Source organism: Chiloscyllium plagiosum, unplaced genomic scaffold (genome assembly GCF_037043375.1).
Source record: "Chiloscyllium plagiosum isolate Xiang-an unplaced genomic scaffold, Cpla_swu_hap1 HiC_scaffold_20, whole genome shotgun sequence".
Lineage (NCBI taxonomy): Eukaryota > Metazoa > Chordata > Chondrichthyes > Orectolobiformes > Hemiscylliidae > Chiloscyllium > Chiloscyllium plagiosum.
In genome coordinates, this window is record NW_028270158.1 from 11,430,970 (window position 1) to 11,451,982 (window position 21,013).

The 21,013-nt window shown below is 41.4% G+C and overlaps 1 protein-coding gene across 2 annotated transcripts in view; it reads right to left on the reverse strand.

Annotated features, from left to right (window-relative positions):
- The window catches only part of clec16a (C-type lectin domain containing 16A), a 271,578-nt gene that overhangs the window by 40,855 nt on the left and 209,710 nt on the right, over positions 1 to 21,013 (reverse strand). For both annotated transcript variants that reach the window (XM_087997666.1, XM_087997667.1), the window contains one exon: positions 20,024 to 20,188. In XM_087997666.1, the coding sequence (XP_087853792.1) occupies positions 20,024 to 20,188 (165 nt within the window). The remainder of the gene's footprint in view (positions 1 to 20,023; positions 20,189 to 21,013) is intronic.

The following is a 21,013-nucleotide window of genomic DNA, read 5'->3' on the forward strand; positions in this document are numbered from 1 at the left end:
TGGGGTGTCGCTAGCCCGTCCCCAGCTGCCCTTGAGAAAGTGGTACTGAGCTGTTTTCTTGAAACGCTGCAGTCAATGTGCTGTGGGTTGGCCCAAAATACCCTCAAGGAGAGAAATCCAGGATTTTGAACCAGCGACAGTAATGAACAGCCGATATATTTCCGTGTCAACATGGTGAGTGGTTTGGAGGGGAATTTGTAGATAGTGGTGTTACCAGGTATTTGCTGCCCTTGCCTTGGGTTAGGCAATGTCCAAGAACTTTTGGTGAATTTTTGCAGTGCATCTTACAGAGAATTTGATCCAAAAAAAATCCATGCCGATCGTAATCCCAAACCATCCTGTTGACAGTACACACAGCTGCTACTGAGCATCGGTGGTGGAAGGAGTGAATGTTTGTGGATGCGTAAATAATGAAATGGGCTGCTTTGTCTTGGATGGTGTCCAACTTCTTGAGTGTTGTTGGAGCTGCTCTCATCGAGGCAAATGGGAGCATTCCATCATATTCCCGAGTTGTGCCTTGTAGATGGTGGACAGACTTTGAAAAGTCAGGTGATGAGTTATTCACTGAATAGGCTCTGACCTGTTCTTTATATATATATATATCCAGTTGAGTTTCTGATCAATGATAACCCCCAGGATGTTGATAGTGGGTGATTCAGTGATCCAATGAATGTCAAGGGGCTGTGATTAGATTGTCTGTTTTGGTGATGGCCATTGCCTGGCATTTGTGTGGCACAAATATTACCCCGTCACTAGTCAGTCTAAGCCTGGATATTGTTGCATTTGAATATGGACTCATTCAGTATCTGAGGAGTCGTGAATAGTGCTGAACATTGTGCAATCGTTGGCGAATATCCTCAATTCTGATCATATGACGGAGATAAGGTCAGTGATGAAGCAGCTGAAGATGTTTGGGTCTCGGACATTACCTTGACGAGCTCCTGCAGAGATGCAGCTTTGAGTTGCTAGACCTGATTGAAGTCTGTCCCATTTAGCATGGCGACAGTGTCACACAACACGATGGAGAGTATTCTGAGTGTGAACAAGGGACGTGGTCTCTGCAGTGGTCATGTCCTGTCATGGACAGATACATCTGCAGCTGGTAGATCGGTAAAGATGAGTCCAAATATGTTTTTCTTTCATCACCTGCTGCAGACCCACTCTAGCAGCTGTGCCCTTTCGGACCCGATCAGCTTGATCAGTAATGCCACTGCTGAGACACTTGTGGTGATGGACATTGAAATCCCCCACCCAGAGTACATTCTGCACCCTTGTTACCCTCAGTGCTTCCTCCAAGTGTTGTTTAACATGCAAGAGTACTGACTTACCAGTTGAGGGAGGATGATACAAGGTCATCAGCAAGAGTTTTCCTTGCCCATGTTTAATCTGATGCCAACAGGCTTCATGGAGTCTGCAATCAACACTGAAGATTTCTACAACAAACCCTTCCCGATTGTATCCCACTGCGCCACCACCTCAGCTGGGTCTGTCCTTCAGTGGGACAGGATTATATCCAGGGATGCTGATGGTAGTGCTGGGACATTGACAGTAAGGTATGAACCCTGAATATGACTGTCTATGAGACAGCTCTCCCAGTTTTGGCACGAGATCCCAAATGGTCTTAAGGAAGAATTTGTACAATCAACAGGGTTGATTTTGCTATCATTTCTAGTGCCTAAGTCTATGCTAAATGATTTCTTTGTTGAGACTTTGTTGCAAATGATACAACTGAGGGGTTTGCTGTGGGTCTGGAGTCACATGTAGGCCAGACCAGGTGAGGATGGCAGATTTCCTACCCTGAAGGACATTTAGTGAGCCAGCTAGGTTTTCATGACCATTGACAGTAGACTTTTAATTCCATGTACTTTCACTGAATGACATATTCTGCCATCTGCCATGCTGGGTTTCAAACCCCTGTCCCCAGGACATTAGCTGAGTCTCTGATTAACAGTCTCATGATAATACCGCTGGACCATCACCTCCACACATGTGCATTTGAAGCTTTTAACCATCTGAACATACAGAATTTAACCCCCTTCCTTGTAGTATGTTTGATGGAAACGGTGGCATTAAATCAAAAGGAGGAAGGCAAGTGGGGACATTGTCCACTTCCCAGCTCCACTGGTCAAATTCATGAAAGACTCCTGAGCAGCTCCTAAAACAATCAATGTCCATTTACGAGCCTCATTAGCAGACAAACTGCACTGCGTTCATAAGGTCTCCATCATTCGGAAAATGCTTAGCACCTCATCAGAGTACCCTCGCCTTGTCCCTGCTGCAAAACACCATACCCATCAGTCACCAGAGATCCAGTGACGATAATTAGGACTCAGCGATGTGTTGCTCAGCAGTAGCCACCGCTTCCCCATGGGATGATGCTACCCAAATGCACTTCTGAGTGGCACTTCATTCGGAATGCTTCCCTTTATGGGTTAACATGGGGCTCTAGCCAACTCTTCAACTGATGGGCAAGAGCCTCATCCCCTCCCTTAAAACACATTAATTAATAAATGTTGGCCTTATCCAAATGACGCAATTATCCCTGTGCATTTGCGTATTATTTACTGGTACCTTGACGTTTGGGGAGGGCAATGCATTAGATACTTGTGTGTTTAACTTAGTGTCTTTATTTTAAACTGAGGAGTGATTTTTAAAAAATTTGCGAATAGGCATTGACATGATTCCACAGCACAATCATATTCTGTAATCTCAGCAACATGGTCTTCACATAAAAATTATCACCTTTTACACAGAATTCAAAAAATTGACAGAGAAAATAAAAATAACCATTATTTGTGACTAGTTTCTTCTTTAAATACATCAACATCGACAGTGAGACTTCCCCTTTAACTTCTGACAATGACTTTCAAGTAGTCAGTCAGTCATGTGTGTGCTATATCTGAATTTGCGCAGTTATTAGAACTGTCAAAATGTACTTTGGTATTTTTGCTTCATACGTATAGGGAAATAACTGCTTATGAGATGCAATTCAGTTCTGAATTATCGCATTTAATGCGGTGAAATAAAAAAAAACGCTTGTAAAGAGATCCTGCATCTTATGCCTCAGCACTGGATTTCAAAGAATTCCCCAATCAGTAATGCATCCTCTATTACTGCTTATCTATTTATTTTGACTAGATTTTCAGTTTGGTGGCAATTCCTCCACTGCATTGCTAATTTTTGATTTTATTGATGATCACAGCAGATAGTATTTTTAATTTGTGTGCAGAAGTGTATTTGCATTGGTTAGAATATTTGCTGCCTTTGTTCTTTTTAAAAGGTACTGCACAGTTAAAGTTTGACTAAATTTTGTTAACCTTGAAAGTGGCACTAGGGATAATCAGCAAGTTAGCTAATAATTAAAATAATCATCAGCCAAAAGCTAACTTACAGATCCATGGAGAAAGAGGAAAATGGCTAATTGGGTAAGTTATTCAAAGAGCTGAAAATGTGTTGCTGGAAAAGCGCAGGTCAGGCAGCATCCAAGGAGCAGGAGAATCGACGTTTCGGGCATGAGCCCTTCTTCAGGAATGAGGAAAGTGTGCCAAGTTATTCAAAGAGCCAGCAAAGGCATGATAGATTTTTTTAAAAAGTCATTCAGACTATCATAGGATTCTGCACGCTTAAAACAGAGATTAAGTGTCTCATTTGGTATCCAGAGCTGAAGCCACTCAACATTTCTTTCTCTGTCCCAGTTTTTCCCTTCTAACTGAATACCAAGAAATCAAAGAACATTCACATTGTGAAAAACATCACGACTGTACAAACTTAAATGATCCCTTCCTACTTCCAATGAGACCATCTGCCTCAGCTGTTGGCACTTGTTTGTACATACAGGATAAGCTCATGTATCCAACACATACAGAGAAATGGATAAATGGATTCTAGCATCTTATTTCCTTTGTAACAAGCTTGAGTTTCCTTGTTGTTAACATATCCTTCATCTTTACAAAAGCTTTCTTCCAACTTCAGCATCACACCTGCCGTTTTCCATTATCATTTGCCATAAGTAAATTTATCTATTTATTCCAGTCTGATACCATTCACTTCAATCTTCACTATAGAATCATTGAGATGTACAACACAGAAACAGACACTTTGGTCCAACTCATCCCTGCCAACCAGATATCTAGTCGCATTTACCAGTGTATGCCCCATATCCCTCTAAACCCTCTCTATTTATATACCCATCCAGGTGCCCTTTAAACGTTGAATTGGACCAGCCTCCGCCACTTCCTCTGGCAATTCATTCCATATTCGCAACATCGTCAGTGTGAAAATGTTGTCCCTTAGGTGCCTTTTAAATCTTGCCCCTCTCAACATAACTTGTGCCCTCTAGTTTTGGACTCCACTACCTGGGGAAAAGACCTTGACTATTCACGCTATTCATGCCCCTCATGATTCTATAAACCGCTATAAGGTCACCCTTCAGCTTCCACATTCCAGGGAAAACAGCCCCAGCCTATTCAACCTCCCCCTAAAGCTCAAACCCTCCAACCCTGGCAACGTCCTTGTAAATTAACTACTTCTAATGTAACCCTTCTAACATCGTTTTATCTTTTTAATACTCATACTCAATTCAGTATCGGAATTGCTAGATCTCACTTGATCTACCGAAGTTTATAGGGACTCTTTTGATTATGCAAGTGTTCTAACAGCAATGTACCCCCATCAATGAAACAGCCTCTCTTTAAAATGGTTTACTAATGTTTCTAACTTTTATTAAAGCTTTGTTACTTTTTGATCCAATGCTACTCAGAATGTGCTCAGAATGTACTCAATTTTGTCTGTCATTACACTAAATGAAACGGGAACAGAGTGGAGGGCAAACTAAAGAGGTGCAACACTGCCAAGTGTCATGCTGGATAGCTCTGTGATCTTGAGTCAGAACAGTGAGAAGTCAAGCATCATTGCAGACCTAAACTCACGACTGACATGAAAATGCAGTACTGACGGAAGTACTGCGTTTCAGGCAAGACATCAAACTGAAGCTTGTCCAGTTGCCAAAGGACAAAATGTTGTATCCCAGGAGAAAAACATTGAGAAGTCTGCCAACTGTTGATGTTAATAAATGCATAACTGTTTTTTTTCTTTTCATAAAGTCACTTTGCAATATTGTACTTGTTCCAACAAAAACAACAATCTTATTTCTTTGTTAAAGATAGCATGGATGCCTTAGGAAGGCGAATATGGGAACTGTCTGGGAAGTGTGAATTCATCTGTTCGATTTGGTTTTTGCAAATTAACTTTTTTTGATGAATGATATATGTTATGTTATTTATGATGATCGGTCTATGGCTGTATTTGGAAACTGCAGTTAATTATAGACCAACCCCTTTCATGTTCCTAGTAGCTTGACACCAGAGATAGCAAATGACGCTTCAATTATTTGTTCATCTAACTGCGGATTTATGTTGGGAGGTGTAAAAGACCTGCTATTTATCCCAGAGAGAAAGCCATTACATAAAGGTTTAAAATAGCTGTAAGCCTTGATGTTCCACTGTAAACACCGTCTAAGACCGGTTATGTTTAATCTTCATTCATACCCCATTATCTGTACGTATTGTTCATAATCCATATACCTATACATTCTGAACTATACACTGAACTGTGCAAACTCCACACAGACAGTCACCTGAAGTTGGAATTGAACCTGGGTCCCTGGCGCTGTGAGGCAGCAGTGCTAAATACTGAGCCACTGTGCCACTTATAGAAGGGCTTACACCCGAAATGTCGACTCTCCTGCTCTTCAGATGCTGCCTGATCAACTGTGTTTTTCCAGTGCTACACTTTGACTCAAATGCCACTAGGGAAACTAATGAGGCTAAAGGTCAATAAATCTTCTGGACCTGATGCTTTGCATGCAGCATTTTAAAACTGCAGAGATGGTGAATGCATTGGTAGTAAGGGGGAGGCAGTGGAATGGTAGTTATGTCACTGCAATAGCAATCAAGAATCCCAGGGACATCCACTTTGGTAGCAAACACAGGAAGGCAGATTATCATCTGAATGGCAATAGGTTGGGAAAAGGGGAGGTGCAATAAGGCCTGGGTGTCCTCGGACATCAGTTGCCAAAAGTAAGCATGGAGGTGCAACAGGCAGTGAAGGTAGCAATAATATGTTGGCCTCCAGAGCAAGGGAATTCGCCTACACAAGCAGGGATGGCTTGCTGCAACTGTACAGTTCTTTTGTTGAGACCACACCTGGATTATTGAGTGCAGCTTTCGCTTTCTTACCTGAAGAAAGTTGTTTTTGGCTATGGCTTGAGTGTAATAGAGGCGCACCCAGACTGATTCCTTGGATGACAGGTTTCACAAATGAAGACAGACCAGATCAGTTAGATCACAATATTCACTGGAATTTAGAAGAATAGGGCAGGGGAGGTTTGGGCTCTCAAAAGTACCCTAGAAACATTGGTCACGAGGGTAACGTTAGCATTAAAGGTTCAAGTTCAGTTGTGACCCTCTGAAGAGGAGTCATATTGGACTTAAAACAGCAAGTCTGTTTCTTCCTCCACATATGCTGTCAGAATTCTTGAGTTTCTCCAGTCTTTTGTTTTTAATTCTGGTCTGATGCACCCAGAGTACTTTGCTTTTTTTTAGGAAAAAAGAAGTCTGCAGCTGTTCCACTTTTAGGCTGTCTTGATTGTGTTTGGACCTACTGCAAGTACTGTCAGTTTCCAGAACAAATGACAAGTTTTGTCATACCTGCATGTACCTCATGAAGGGAAAGGAATTTTTGTTTTTGATTTTAACAGGGCGAGTGAATGATTTTTGATCTTTTGAGTTGTGATCAAAATTCCTCAACTATTTCCAAAATTGAATATGGACTTGATAACTGGTTTTCCTTTTTGGCAGTTTAAACAAAAGGGAAATTTCTTCAACTTTTGATGAACATAAATAGAAGTCATAACCAAATGCAATGACCATCCACCCTTCTATTACTGAGAAATTGCAATGGCTGAGTGCCTTACATCATTCTTAAATGAATCTGGTGACTTAATATGCAAACTACTTCCCAAGAACAGGTTACAACTTGGAATGATTATTTTTTAAACAAATTACTGTGCAAATATTTCACAGAATTGCACATGGTTCTTTGTAGGATGTGTGTTCTAAGAGATAAACATTACAACATAGTGGACTTCACAAAACAGATGATTTTCAGTCACTGCTTATGAACAAATCAAAACCTCTTCTGTCTCTATGTGGCTCCAAATCTTTTTCACCCTAACTCTTTGGTTGCTTTCAACCATTTGTTGATTCCATATAACTGTGATGCACATTTCTTATTGCTTCTACACTGCTATATTTACATTTAAGTTGTATTGTTGATTCTGACTCACTTCTGCTGCGTCTCCCTCCCTGATGAGTGTAGCGACATAATGCATTCTTTTTCCATTTCTGTTTCAGGCAGAGATGGTGTGAGAATGGGGAATGCATTGCCATCTGAGAGTAAGCAGGTAGTAGTTTGGGAATGGAGGCAAGTGTGCTGTTGAGTGGTGACTGGTGCTGGTGTATGAGTACATAGGGAAAAGGTAGAATCTGAGAAGAGCCCAAATTGTAGCAAGTATTTTTGGTTTCTGCTTCAATAAGGAGGCAACTGAGTTCTGGTTAAATGGTGACTGAATGACTTAACTGGTGAAAAAGACAGTTAGGGAAAGACTGGTTTAGCATACAAACAAAGAGCAGGATTAGGCCATTTGGCCCCTGAAAGCTGCTCTGCCATTTAACAAAATCAGGACTGAATGTAACCACTAATTCATATTCTCACCTACCCTAATAACCTTTCATGCTCTTACTTACCAAGAATCTACCCACCTTGGCTTTAAAACTATTGAGACTCTGCTTCTACCACGTTCTTTACAGAGTTCCGAAGAGTTATAAATCGCTGGAAACTTCTTTTCTTGCCGAATTTCGGTTTTAAATGGGACACGTGACTAGCAAAAGTTGAACAGTGACTCTGGTTCTAGATCCATTCCATACATACCCTGTTAAGACCCCCTCAGAACTTTATACATTTCAATCAAGTCACCTCTTACTCTGTTGTATCTGCTGCAGTTACAAGCCCAGCCTATCCAACCTTTCTTCAAAGTCAACAAGCCTTTTACATGAATTAGTGTCTAGCAAACCTTCTCAGAATTGATTCCAACTCATTTACATCCCTCTTTGAATAAGGCAACTAATACTGTACACAGCACTCCAAACATGGTCTTCCTGGTACCCTGTCTCTTTTGTATTCAATTCCTCTTGCAATAAATGATAATATTTATTAGCTTTCCTAATTACTTGCTGTACATTACAGGTTAATCTCTTGCAAATCATCTACTAGGGCACCTACATCAGTCTGCAATCCCTCACCATTTAAATAACTTGCTTCTTTTTCACTTTCTTCCGAAGCAGAATCTTGCACGTCTCACATTATACTCACTCAGTCTGGAAACGGAGTGGATCGGAGGCCTAAAAGCAGCTTTAGGAACGGAGTGGTGATGGAAACCGGAGCAGTGATCGTTCGTTTAAAAGATACAGATAGCTTCCAGCAAATATAAATGTGCCATTCTGTAATCCTGACTATAAATCTTAAGAATTACAAAAGCAACAAATTTATCTCAGATTGTTTAGAAAGCGTTGACACCATGGGCTCAACTTTCCCAGGCCCTTAAAGACCTGTGCAATGGTGAATCAAGTGTGAAAATATGGCAAGATTGGATATGTGTTGTTCACTCTGAGATTTGGCATTCTTATGAATCCATCCTGAGGAGTGCAAGATGAACAACTTTGACATCATGCCTCCTTTATTGGCAATACTTGAGTTTTGGACAACTGAGGATGTGTTTGATAGCTTGTGGGATCTGGAAGCAGGAGAAAGGTATCTGGGAATACTAGGAGGGACAACAGTGCGCAGGGAAGGGATGCTAGGAGTATCATGGAAATGGGGCTTAGGAGACATGCTCAAGACCCAAGTACAGGTCAAGTAAAGAATTGGAATAAATAGGAGGCCAGGAAAGCAGTGAAACATTTAAAATGTGAATGACAAATTTGCTGGTGTTACTAAAGAGCAGTTAAATTGGCAAGGAATTGGTAGGAAATAGTCAGTGGGAATTTAAGAAGCAACTATCTAAGCAGATGGCAGACATCCGTAAGAATAATAGGGTTTTAATGGTAGAGGATTTTAACATTTCAAACATAGACTGGACTGTTGGTGTTAAGGGCATGGATGGGGATGGATTTGTTAAATTTGTATAAGAAAGGTTTCTTATTCAATATGTGGATGCACCTACTAGAGAAGAAGCAACACTTAATGTCCTGTTCATAGGTAAGGCAGCATGAGTGACTGAGGTGACAGTGAGGGACACTTTGGGGCAAGTGATCATAATTCTATTAGCTTTAAATAGTTATGGAAAAGAATAGAACTGATCAAAAAGTTAAAGTTCTAAACTGGAATGAGGCTAAGTTTGACAGGAACTTTCAAAAGTTGTCTGGGGGAAGCTATTCGCAGGTAAAGGGAAGGTTGGGAAGTGGGAGGCCTTTAAGAATGAGATAATGAGAGTTCACAGACAGTATGTTCTATTAGGGTGAACAGCAAGGTTGGTAGATGTAGGGAATGCTGGGTGACTAGAGAAATTGAGGCACAGATTCCACTCCGTACACCACTCCGTAATTACACCGGCACCACTCCCCACCTCTTCCTCCGCTACATTGATGACTGCATTGGCGCCACCTCGTGCTCCCGCGAGGAGGTTGAGCAATTCATCAACTTCACCAACACATTCCACCCTGACCTTAAATTTACCTGGACCATCTCTGACACCTCCCTCCCCTTCCTGGACCTCTCCATCTCCATCAGTGACGACCGACTTGACACTGACATTTTCTACAAACCCACCGACTCCCACAGCTACCTGGATTACACCTCTTCCCACCCTACCTCTTGCAAAAATGCCATCCCGTATTCCCAATTCCTCCGCCTCCGCCGTATCTGCTCCCAGGAGGAGCGGTTCTACCATAGAACACACCAGATGGCCTCCTTCTTTAGAGACCGCAATTTCCCTTCCCACGTGGTTAAAGATGCCCTCCAACGCATCTCATCCACATCCCGCACCTCCGCCCTCAGACCCAACCCCTCCAACCGCAACAAGGACAGAACGCCCCTGGTGCTCACCTTCCACCCTACCAACCTTCGCATAAACCAAATCATCCGCCGACATTTCCGCTACCTCCAAACAGACCCCACCACCAGGGATATATTTCCCTCCCCACCCCTCTCCGCCTTCCGCAAAGACCGTTCCCACCGTGACTACCTGGTCAGGTCCACGCCCCCCTACGACCCACCCTCCCATCCTGGCACTTTCCCCTGCCACCGCAGGAACTGTAAAACCTGCGCCCACACCTCCTCCCTCACCTCTATCCAAGGCCCCAAAGGAGCTTTCCACATCCCTCAAAGTTTTACCTGCACATCCACTAATATCATCTATTGTATCCGTTGCTCCCGATGCGGTCTCCTCTACATTGGGGAGACTGGGCGCCTCCTAGCAGAGCGCTTTAGGGAACATCTCCGAGACACCCGCACCAATCAACCAAATCGCCCAGTGGCTCAACATTTCAACTCCCCCTCCCACTCTGCCGAGGATATGGAGGTGCTGGGCCTCCTCCACCGCCACTCCCTCACCACCAGACGCCTGGAGGAAGAACGCCTCATCTTCCGCCTCGGAACACTTCAACCCCAGGGCATCAATGTGGATTTCAACAGTTTCCTCATTTCCCCTTCCCCCACCTCATCCTAGCTTCTAACCTCCAGCAACTCGATCCCCTGACCTGTCCGGACTTGTCCGACCTGCCCAGCTCCTTTTCCACCTATCCACTCCACCCTCTCCTCCCTGACCTATCACCTTCATCTCCTTCCCCACTGACCTATTGTACTCTATGCCACTCTCTCCCCACCCCCACCCTCCTCTAGCTTATCTCTCCACGCTTCAGGCTCTCTGCCTTTATTCCTGATGAAGGGCTTTTGCCCGAAACGTCGATTTTGCCTGTCCTCGGATGCTGCCTGAATTGCTGTGCTCTTCCAGCACCACTGATCCAGAATCTGGTTTCCAGCATCTGCAGTCATTGTTTTTACCAAATTGAGGCACAGGCCAAGGAAAAGGAGGTATAGACAGCTGGGATTGAATGAATCCCTAGATGAGTGTTAGGGCAGTAGGAAAATATTTAAGAGGGAAATCAGGACGACAAAAAGGGGGCATGAGATAGCTTTGGCAAATATAGAATCTCTTTGTATTCTCCTTAACTCTAAGTCCATCAAGGGTAAAACAGTAACTAAAGAGAAAATGGGGCCCCTTAAAGATCAATGTGGCCATCTGTGTGTGGAACCACAGAAGATGGGTGAGATTTTCAATGAATATTTCACATCTGTATATACTGTGGAGAAGGACATAGAAGCTAGGGAACTTGGGAAAATAAATAGTGACGCCTTGAAAAAGAGTTCATATTACAGAGGTGGTGGTGCTGGAGGTGTTAAAATGCATAAAAGGTAGATAAATCCCCAGGAACCGATCGCGTATTTTCCAGAATTTTGTGGGAAGTTTGGGAAGAGATTGCTGCAACCCTTGCTGAGATGTTTGTATCATTGGGTGAGGTGCCAGAGACTGGAGGTTGGCTAATGTGGTGCTAGTATTTAAGAAAGGCTGTAAAGGAAAAGGTAAAGAACTATAGACCAGTGAGCCTGGTATCAGTGGTGAGTAAGCTGTTGGAGGGGTTTCGGAGGGGCAGGATTTACATGCAATTAGAAAGGCAAGGACTAATTAGGGATAGTCAACATGGCTTTGTGCGTGGGAAATCATGTCTCACCGACTTGATTCAGCTTTCTGAAGAGGTGACAAAGAAGTATGCTGATGGAGCAGCAGACATTGTCTACATGGATTTCAGCAAGTGTTCAACAAAGTTCCGAATGTAGACTGGTTGGTAAGGCCAGATCACTTGGGAGTGAAAGGGAACTAGCCAGTTGGATACAAAATTGGCTTGAAGTTGGAGAGAGGGTACCGGTAGAGGGTTGCTTTTTAGATGGAGGCCTATGACCAGCTATATTCAAAAAGGATCAGTGATGGATCCACCGCTTTTAATAATTTGTATAAATAATTTGGATGAGAATATGGAAAGAATGATTAATAAGTGTGCAGATGACACCTGAACAGGTGGTGTAGTAGACAGTGAAGGTGATTATCTCAGAGTACAACTGGACCTGGATCAGATGGGCCAATGGGCAGAGTAGCAGCAGATGGAGCTTAATATAAAAAAAAAAGAGGTGTTGCATTTTGGTAAGGGAAACCAAGGCAAGACTTACACAGTTAATGGTAAGGCCCCGGGGAGTATTGCTAAACAAGAGTCCTAGGGTAGAGGGGAAAGTGGAGTCACAGGTAGGCAGGATGAAGGCTGTGGTTGGCACATTTGCCTTCATTGATCAGAGCACTGAGTATAGGCCTTGGGATGTCATGTTGCAGCTTCATAGGACATTGGTGAGGCCACTTTTAGAACAGTGCATACAATTCTGGTCACCCTTCTAAAGGAAGGATGTTGTTAAACTTGACAGGGTGCAGAAAAGATTTACAAGGATGTTGCTTGAACTATGCGGAGAGGGTGAAAATGCTGGGAATATTTCCCCTGGAGCATCAGAAGCTAAGGGGTGACCTTATAGGAGGTTTATAAAATCATAGTTAAAAATCACACAACACCAGGTTATAGTCCAACAGGTTTAATTGGAAGCACACTAGCTTTCGGAGCGACGCTCCTTCATCAGGTGATTCACAATCACCTGATGAAGGAGCGTCGCTCCGAAAGCTAGTGTGCTTCCAATTAAACCTGTTGGACTATAACCTGGTGTTGTGTGATTTTTAACTTTGTACACCCCAGTCCAACACCGGCATCTCCGAATCATGTATAAAATCATAAGAGGCATGCATAAATTGAATAGACAAGGTTTTTTTTCTAATGTGGGAAGATCCAAAACTAGAGGTCACAGGTTTAAGGCGAGAGTGGAAAGATTTAAAAAGGATGCCAGGTTAACTTTTTCATGCAGAGGGTGGCACATGTATGGAATGAGCTGCCAGTGGAAGCTGGTACACTTAAAAGGTAGCTGGATGGGTAAATTAATACGAAGGGTTTACGAGGGATATGGGCCAAATGCTAGCAAATGGGACTAGGTCAGATTGGGATGTCTGATAGTTGTGGACGAGGTGGACTGAAGGATCGGTTTCCATTCTGTAACACTCTAACTCTAAATGACAGGACCATGCCTGCCTTGAATACTTAAATGAGACACTCAGTACAATACTATGGCTACCCAACGGTGTTAACATTATTACAATTACACAGCTCTTTCTGACTGGTTCTCTGTAACTACAAAACTGAAAAGCAAAATACTGCAACCGCTCAAGATTGCAAACAAAAACCAAAGTACTGGAGAAACTCAGCAGGTCTGGCAGCAACTGTGGAAAGAGAAACAGAGTTAACGTGTTGAGTCCAATGTCTCTTCTGAGTCTTTTTCAGAACAGGAGTCATTGGACTTGTAATGTTATTTCTGCTTTTCCCCCGTCATTGATAATGCCAGACCTGCTGAGCTTACCAACCTTTTGCTTACATTCCTGAAAAAATTACACTTTTTTTAAATTAAGAGCTTCCATCTCACAGAGACCACTACAGAACAATCCACATCCTTCAAGTTGCTCTAAAATCTCTTCACATTTCAACAGCAATGCTAAATATCAAAAGGTTGAGAAGATCCACAACAATTCAAGTCAAACAATACACAATATCCTTAAAAAAAGTTACATTGCTTTATCATTCAATGTTCAAGGATTCCAATGTCAGGATCTGCAACTTTGCCAAAGCCTGATCAGTTCTTCCTTGGGCTACACCCTGTGAGCCAATGTATGTTGAAATCCGTACATTACCGGTCAACAATATTCCTCAAATTGAACAGACTAAGAAACAGGAGCAAAAATATTATCTCCGGCCACTTTGCAACATTGAGTTGATTTAGTCCAAGTTAACTATCAATTTGAATGTTAAACTTAACCAGGAACAACTACACAATATTTTGCCTCTTATTGAGCCAAGGAAATAATTTATTTTTACCATTTACATTATGTTTTAATTTCATCTTTAGACTATGGCAGAGAGTACAATACTGGGCAAGTTCACCACCAACCAAGACTGAATGAGAGTTTTTAGAGAATGGGGTGTCTTGTGTATAAACAAACTAGCAGAAAGAAAAGACAGACTTACATAAGGCTTTCATAAACTCTCGCACTTTTGAAATCTTTTTGGCAAAGTAGGAACTGTAGCAAATGAATTGCATTCAACAAAAAACAAAATAATAATGACCTCATAATCTGGTTTCCGTGATAATGACTGAGGAACGAAGATTAGCCAGAACACCAGGGATAACTTTACTGATAATTTTTGAAATAAACTCCATAGGATTCTTCGTACCTATCTGGTTGGGTTTTGGGGTCTCAGAAAGACTGCTGTTAACAGCACTCCCTCGATTCTGGACTGGAATGTTGGTATAGATTTTTGCGCTTGAATCCTAAAGTTTGAAATGAATCTAGAACCTTTGCACTCAGAGGATCAAACATGCATATTGGCCTGTTCTCTTGTGCAAGATCTTTGGTTCACCCACCCTCAATAAAGAACATGTCCACAAATAAAACATCAAAGCAAATTTTCCTTTAAGGCAAAGACACCCAAACTCAAGAAAGAAAGTAGTGCCTTTCTTTAATATCTGCAAATGAGATTGGTGCTTCACTGCAGAGTGGAGACGCCCCTTAGCACTGGGCAAACAGATAGTTGGTAACACAAACATTGTAAAAGTCATGGCTTTGCTTAAACTAACCAGCCCAAGAAGCAAAGATAACAATCCACAAAAGGATTTACAAGGGAATCGATTTCTTACTGAAAATACCAAAGACAATAACAGTGCATTCACAAATTTGAAATAAAAAGCTACTGAAATTTAATTCAAAAATAAAAGCTTCTGTTCATATAGCTGCAATGATTGCTGCAATTTACGCAAGTTAAGCAAACAAGTTATGCATATCAAGAATCCAAACCTAACAACAGCAAGAATGATCAGATAATGGTGATTTGAAGAACATATATTGGTCATCCTTCTCCCATACCCAAAAACAAAATGAAATCTGTGATCATCTTGGAATAACAGTTGAGTAAAAAGTACCTGAACAATACTTAACATAAATTTTTGTGTGAATTACATCAGCTGCGAACAATGCTGCCACCCCTCTTGTACAGCACCACAGTTTTGGCCTAATTTATGATCTGCAAGGACTTTTGAAATAACAACTTTTTGAAGCAGAGTTGCAATGACCAATATCAAGACAAACTGGCATGCAATAAAAGCACACATCTTCAAACTATACAGTATGCAAATATTTGCAAAGTACTCCCAAATGTGAAACCATCTGGCATTTTTCCGGGAAACCAGAGTTGAAGCTGGCAAAATGACAGATGCTTTTCTCAATTAAACAGAATGAGAATTCTAGTAAACTCAGTAAAACTCATTTTATGATGAATAAATAGGTTTTTCTCAGAGTTCCCCGGAACAAGTGGTTAGAGTTATCATATAATACGGTTCGCTTGATGAATGGTGACTTGAAATGCACATTGTATTGCAAATGCTTACACGTTAATTAAAACTTCAATACTCAACATTGAATGGAAACAAACTATGCATTAATAAGTAATAATCTACACCTGCTCAGGTGTTTAAGAGCATTGCCCAAAAATATGAAAACAGCAGTCCAAATCTCGAATTCCTTCAGCCTTCTCCCATGCTTTCTTATCCAGATCTCAGCACCAGTCTAAGCATTCACCCAAAATACTTCAGCAAATACCTTCATCTAAAGCATCTCAGCTAGTGCCCTCACCCTCAAAGTTTTACCGTTTTATCATTCCTTCCCTGTATAAACTTCATTAGATTTGCAGATTAACTTCAGATTTCTCACACTCTCACTTAAAACCCTATCTTCTTACCCATACCGTTCCTTCAAAAGTACTCCTTGTTACTCAGCATGCCACCCTTCTTGAATAGTTTATTTTCCTTTCCCATCATTTCATCACAGGTGGCTGCATGTTCAGACACCATGTTCCTGTCCTCTGAAACCTGCTCTTTCTTTCACCTTTCCATCTCCGGCTTTTAAAAACCTCTTCAAAGTCACATATAAATATGTAAAGACAGTCAAAAGTTCATAATAGAATCAGAGTCATACTGTAATACAGCATGGAAACAGACCCTTCGGTCCAACCAGTCCATGCTGAATACAATCCTAAACTAGTCCCACCTGCCCAATAAAGTATCCAAGACTTTATTGGTTTTCTTCATTGCAATCTAATCTGTCATAATTCTTTGTTCTATTACTGCAGTCCAATAAGTTTATTTCCAAGTGCCCATAGTGATGTTCCCTCGTCCTTCTAGATGGAAGTGATTCCAGGTTTTGAAGCTTGATGCTTTCCCAATATTCTTGCTAACCCAGGATGGTGGGTCTGTGCTTTCAAATGTTTCTTTTTAGTGGTAATATACTTAAGAGTATTCTAAATTATGCCAATAAATTTTAACCACTGTGCCTCTATTGATCAACCCTTAGCTTAATATGCCAGCACACTTGCCTTTATTTAAGTTTAAAATACTTGTCTTAGACCTAATCTTCTTTCTTTCAGACTGGATGTAAACTGAAAATGCACTGTGGTTGCTGCTACCTAGAGCTGTCTGAACTCCAATGTTATTAATTAATCCTATCACATGAGCAGACAGATGCCCAGGACCGAGTGTGGCACATTTCTTGACCCACTTCAACAGACAGTCCTGAAAGATAAGTGACAAGACCCCAATGGATCTCTCTGCAACTCCATGACTGACTCTCTGCAAATAGCACTGGGCCCGCAGGCTAACAGCAGCTTGTAGAACTACCGATGCCCTAATCCTGGCTGCTCTAGCGGTAGAATAGCCATGATCAGGCCTCTGGACAGGCATTGGAGGCCATCTTTGACTTACTGTGCTGTCAGCTCCTGACTGAAGAATACCTCCCTTGACTTGACTATGGACTATAAGGCAACTCAAGATGGAGGTACTGAGAGTCTAAGCTTCAGGCGAGTGGGCAAAGTGTAAAAAAGGTAAGGCAAGGCCAAGCAAGATATGCCAGATCAAGGGGATGCTAAGAGCATCAAAGTAGGCACAATGTGAGTGAACACTATGAGAGCAAATGACGATTCCTGAAATACAGGCAAGTCCAATTCATGAAATGAATGCCCTTTCCTGTGTGCAAAGTATCCTTGCAGCAGCATTCCAATGATTGGTGCCAGTGTGCTTAAAAATGTGCAGCTGTAAAGTACAGAATTGTTCTATAAGTGGATCGGAGACATGCTATTATGATGGAGTAAGGCTGATATTTGACCAATTTCATTAAGGGGATTAATGCTGTCTATGAAGTGTGTCCTGAGACATTGGTGTCTGGTGTCCAAGTTGGAGACTTGGAGAAGTAATCAACATGCTGAGTCGCCATGTAACTGCTTGAACTTGCCATCTTACTTCCATCCAGCAGGTGGGAAACAGCAAATAAATGAGGTGAGATTAACTAATAACGAGATATTCATGTATGCTAATGGAGTTAGAGTCATAGAGATGTACAGCATAGAAACAGACCCTTCGGTCCAACCTGTCCATGCCGACCAGATATCCCAACCCAATCTAGTCCCACCTGCCAGCACCTGGCCCATATCCCTCCAAACCCTTCCTATTTATATACTCATCCAAATGCCTCTTAAATGTTGCAATTGTACCAGCCTCCAACACATCCTCTGCAGCTCATTCCATACATGTACCACCCTCTGCGTGAAAAAGTTGCCCCTTAGATCTCTTTTATATCTTTCCCTTCACAAACTAAATCTATGCCCTCTAGTTCTGGACTCCCCCACCCCAGGGAAACGACTTTGTCTATTTATCCTATTCCATGCCCCTCAATTTTGTAAACCTCTATAAGGTCACCCCTCAGCCTCCAACGCTCCAGGGAAAACAGCCCCAGCCTGTTCAGCCTCTCCCTATAGCTCAAATCCTCCAACCCTGGCAGCATCCTTGTAAATCTTTTCTGAACCCTTGCAAATTTCACAACATCTTTCCAATAGGAAGGAGACCAGAATTGCATGCAATATTCCAACAGTGGCCTAACCAATGTCCTGTACACCCGCAACATGACCTCCCAAATCCTGTACTCAATACTCTGACCAATAAAGGAAAGCATACCAAATGCCTTCTTTACTATCCTATCTACCAGCGACTCCAATTTCAAGGAGCTATGAACCTGCACTCCAAGGTCTCCTTGTTCAGCATCACTCCCTAGGACCTTACCATCAAGTGTATAAGTCCTGCTAAGATTCGCTTTCCCAAAATGCAGCACCTCTCATTTATTTGAATTAAACTCCATCTGCCACTTCTCAGCCCATTGGCCCATCTGATCCAGATCCTGCTGTAATCTGAGGTAACCCTCCTTGCTGTCCACTACACCTCCAACTTTGGTGGCATCTGCAAACTTACTAACTGTACCTCTTATGCTCGCATCCAAATCATTTATATAAAATGACAAAAAGTAGAATAGGTTTCTTGATGTTCACTAATGTGAGTCAATGTTGGTGTTCTTACTCACGGATTTTACATTTCTCTCCAATGTAAAGAAATGTACATTTGATTTTCACATTTAGTTTGCAAAGGCTGAATACATCCTTCTCAGATTCTCCATATTCGCTTCTGCACTGTTAATTTTCAATTATCGCCCGATTCTAGATTGTATAGCGCAGTTATTAAAGATCCAGGAGCAAAACGGTGGACAGCAGAATTGGCAACTGGTACAATTTGTAACTCATAAATGCAGACAAGTCGACGCTAGGTCTGAAAAATACTATACAGATGTAAGCCTTCACTCCTTTGCAACTGAACATATCCCTTGCTGTTTCTAGTTAATTTCTATCACATTTGATGGGGCAAACTATCTTCAGATTAAGCAAAAATGGAAAGAAAAATGACGAATGCTTTTACATTTATTTTAAGTTTAGTTTGGGGTGAGTGGAAAATGTTGATTCTATGCTGACCCCGCTTCATGCACTTTGATAAAAGCTCATTAACCCTGAACTCAAAACTGCAGACACAGATAGGCTTTAAATAATGTAGTGGAAAAACCCTGTTTAAGCAACATTTTTAAATGCTTTGTAGATTCTTACTGAACCACACATGACAGAAATAATGGTTAGTGTGGTGTTTTGGTGATGATGACCCAAAAGTGATAATGAGAGCTCCATTGCTGGCATTATGTATAAAAAAAGAGGAACTGACTGAATCAAATAGAAACATCATCTGGTTCTTAACAAGCATCAGAAACTTCTGTGAATTAACTCTTTAAATAGCATTTGGCTTTGCAGCTTGCAGAATAGAATGAAAATTGAAAATCAGATCAAATATCCATACTTGCCAATAGCAAAACCAGTATATCTATCAACTTTCATACAATGATTACATTGTTACACATAGCCACAAACACTCCTGAAGCTCCACCATTCTCAGGACAGCAAAGGGTGACAAGTTTACATTCACCCAGTCCGATTTTGCCAATTATCAGTTATTATTGTTTTTTGTTACTGTAATTTTCCATGTTTCTTTAAATAATTCCTTCAAAATGAAGAAAAATATATTTGTTTATAACTGTATCATAGACTGTGTACAACATAAACAGATGCTTTAATCCATTTGATGATGATTTTGGTCAAAACACCAAAGTATAAAATAGTTTGGTGCTGCATACAGTCCAAGAGAACACTTCTTGCTTTCTAAAGCACAAGCAACAAAAGCAGACTATTATCCTTAATGCATAGTAATTAAGCCATGTCAGTCTTCAACGGGTTAATGCTACATAATGACTTCTCACAATGGCTTGCAAAACAAACGCAAGTGGAATGTTCACTTTTACCTGGAACTTTATCAACAGAAGCAAAAACTGAACGTTGGACTGTCGGATCACTGACACCACGGCGAGACTGGTCATAGAATCTAAAAGGTAGATGATGGGCAGCAAGTGACCCATGTCCAAAACCCATGACTTCAGAAGAGGTTTCCACTGGGAGATCCAATAGTACTGGAATACAATATCAATTTTAAAATTTTTTAAACTATTGTCATTCTTGAATAGAGTTTGACTGCATGAATTTCTTTTTAAAACAAAAACAAATCAACTAAATAATGACATTAAAGCTAATTTAATTAATTTCTTTTTTTTTCAATTGTATGGATGTCAATTTTTTTCCCCCCATTTATAATGAACATTACAAATCAGTGTACACTGACACAAAGTTAAAAATCCACCAACACCAGGTTATAGTCCAACAGGTTTATTTGGAAGCACCAGCTTTCGGAGTGCTGCTCCTTCCTCAGGTCCACAACCACCTGATGGAAGAGCAGCACTCTGAAAGCTAGCTAGTCCACAATGAGGGCACTGGAGGGGATTAGCTCTACTGTTAAAGGAAAGCGTGATCTCCTCGCAATGAGCAGAAAAGCAGATGGGACTGTGGCTAAGAATTATCTGCAGTTTCCAAGACAGGGAGCTAATCTTAACTGTCATCTCCTTGACGCATTTACTAAATTCTTTGTCCCACATTATAGCCAAACAGAATTCAGAAACATATTGTCTAGCTATCACCCATTGTTAACAGCTAACCTGAGAATGCAACTTTTAAAACAATGTTTTGTGATTTACACATGAAAGTGAAACTATCATGGTATTCAAACAGATGAAAGACTTAACAATCAAATTTTCAATGTATAATTTCAGTTACATCACACTGTAAATTTTTGCTATAAATTGTGTGTGTTAGGATTGAGCCCTCCACTATCACCTGATGAAGGAGCGACGCTCTGAAAGCTAGTGTGTTTCCAATTAAACCTGTTGGACTATAACCTGGTG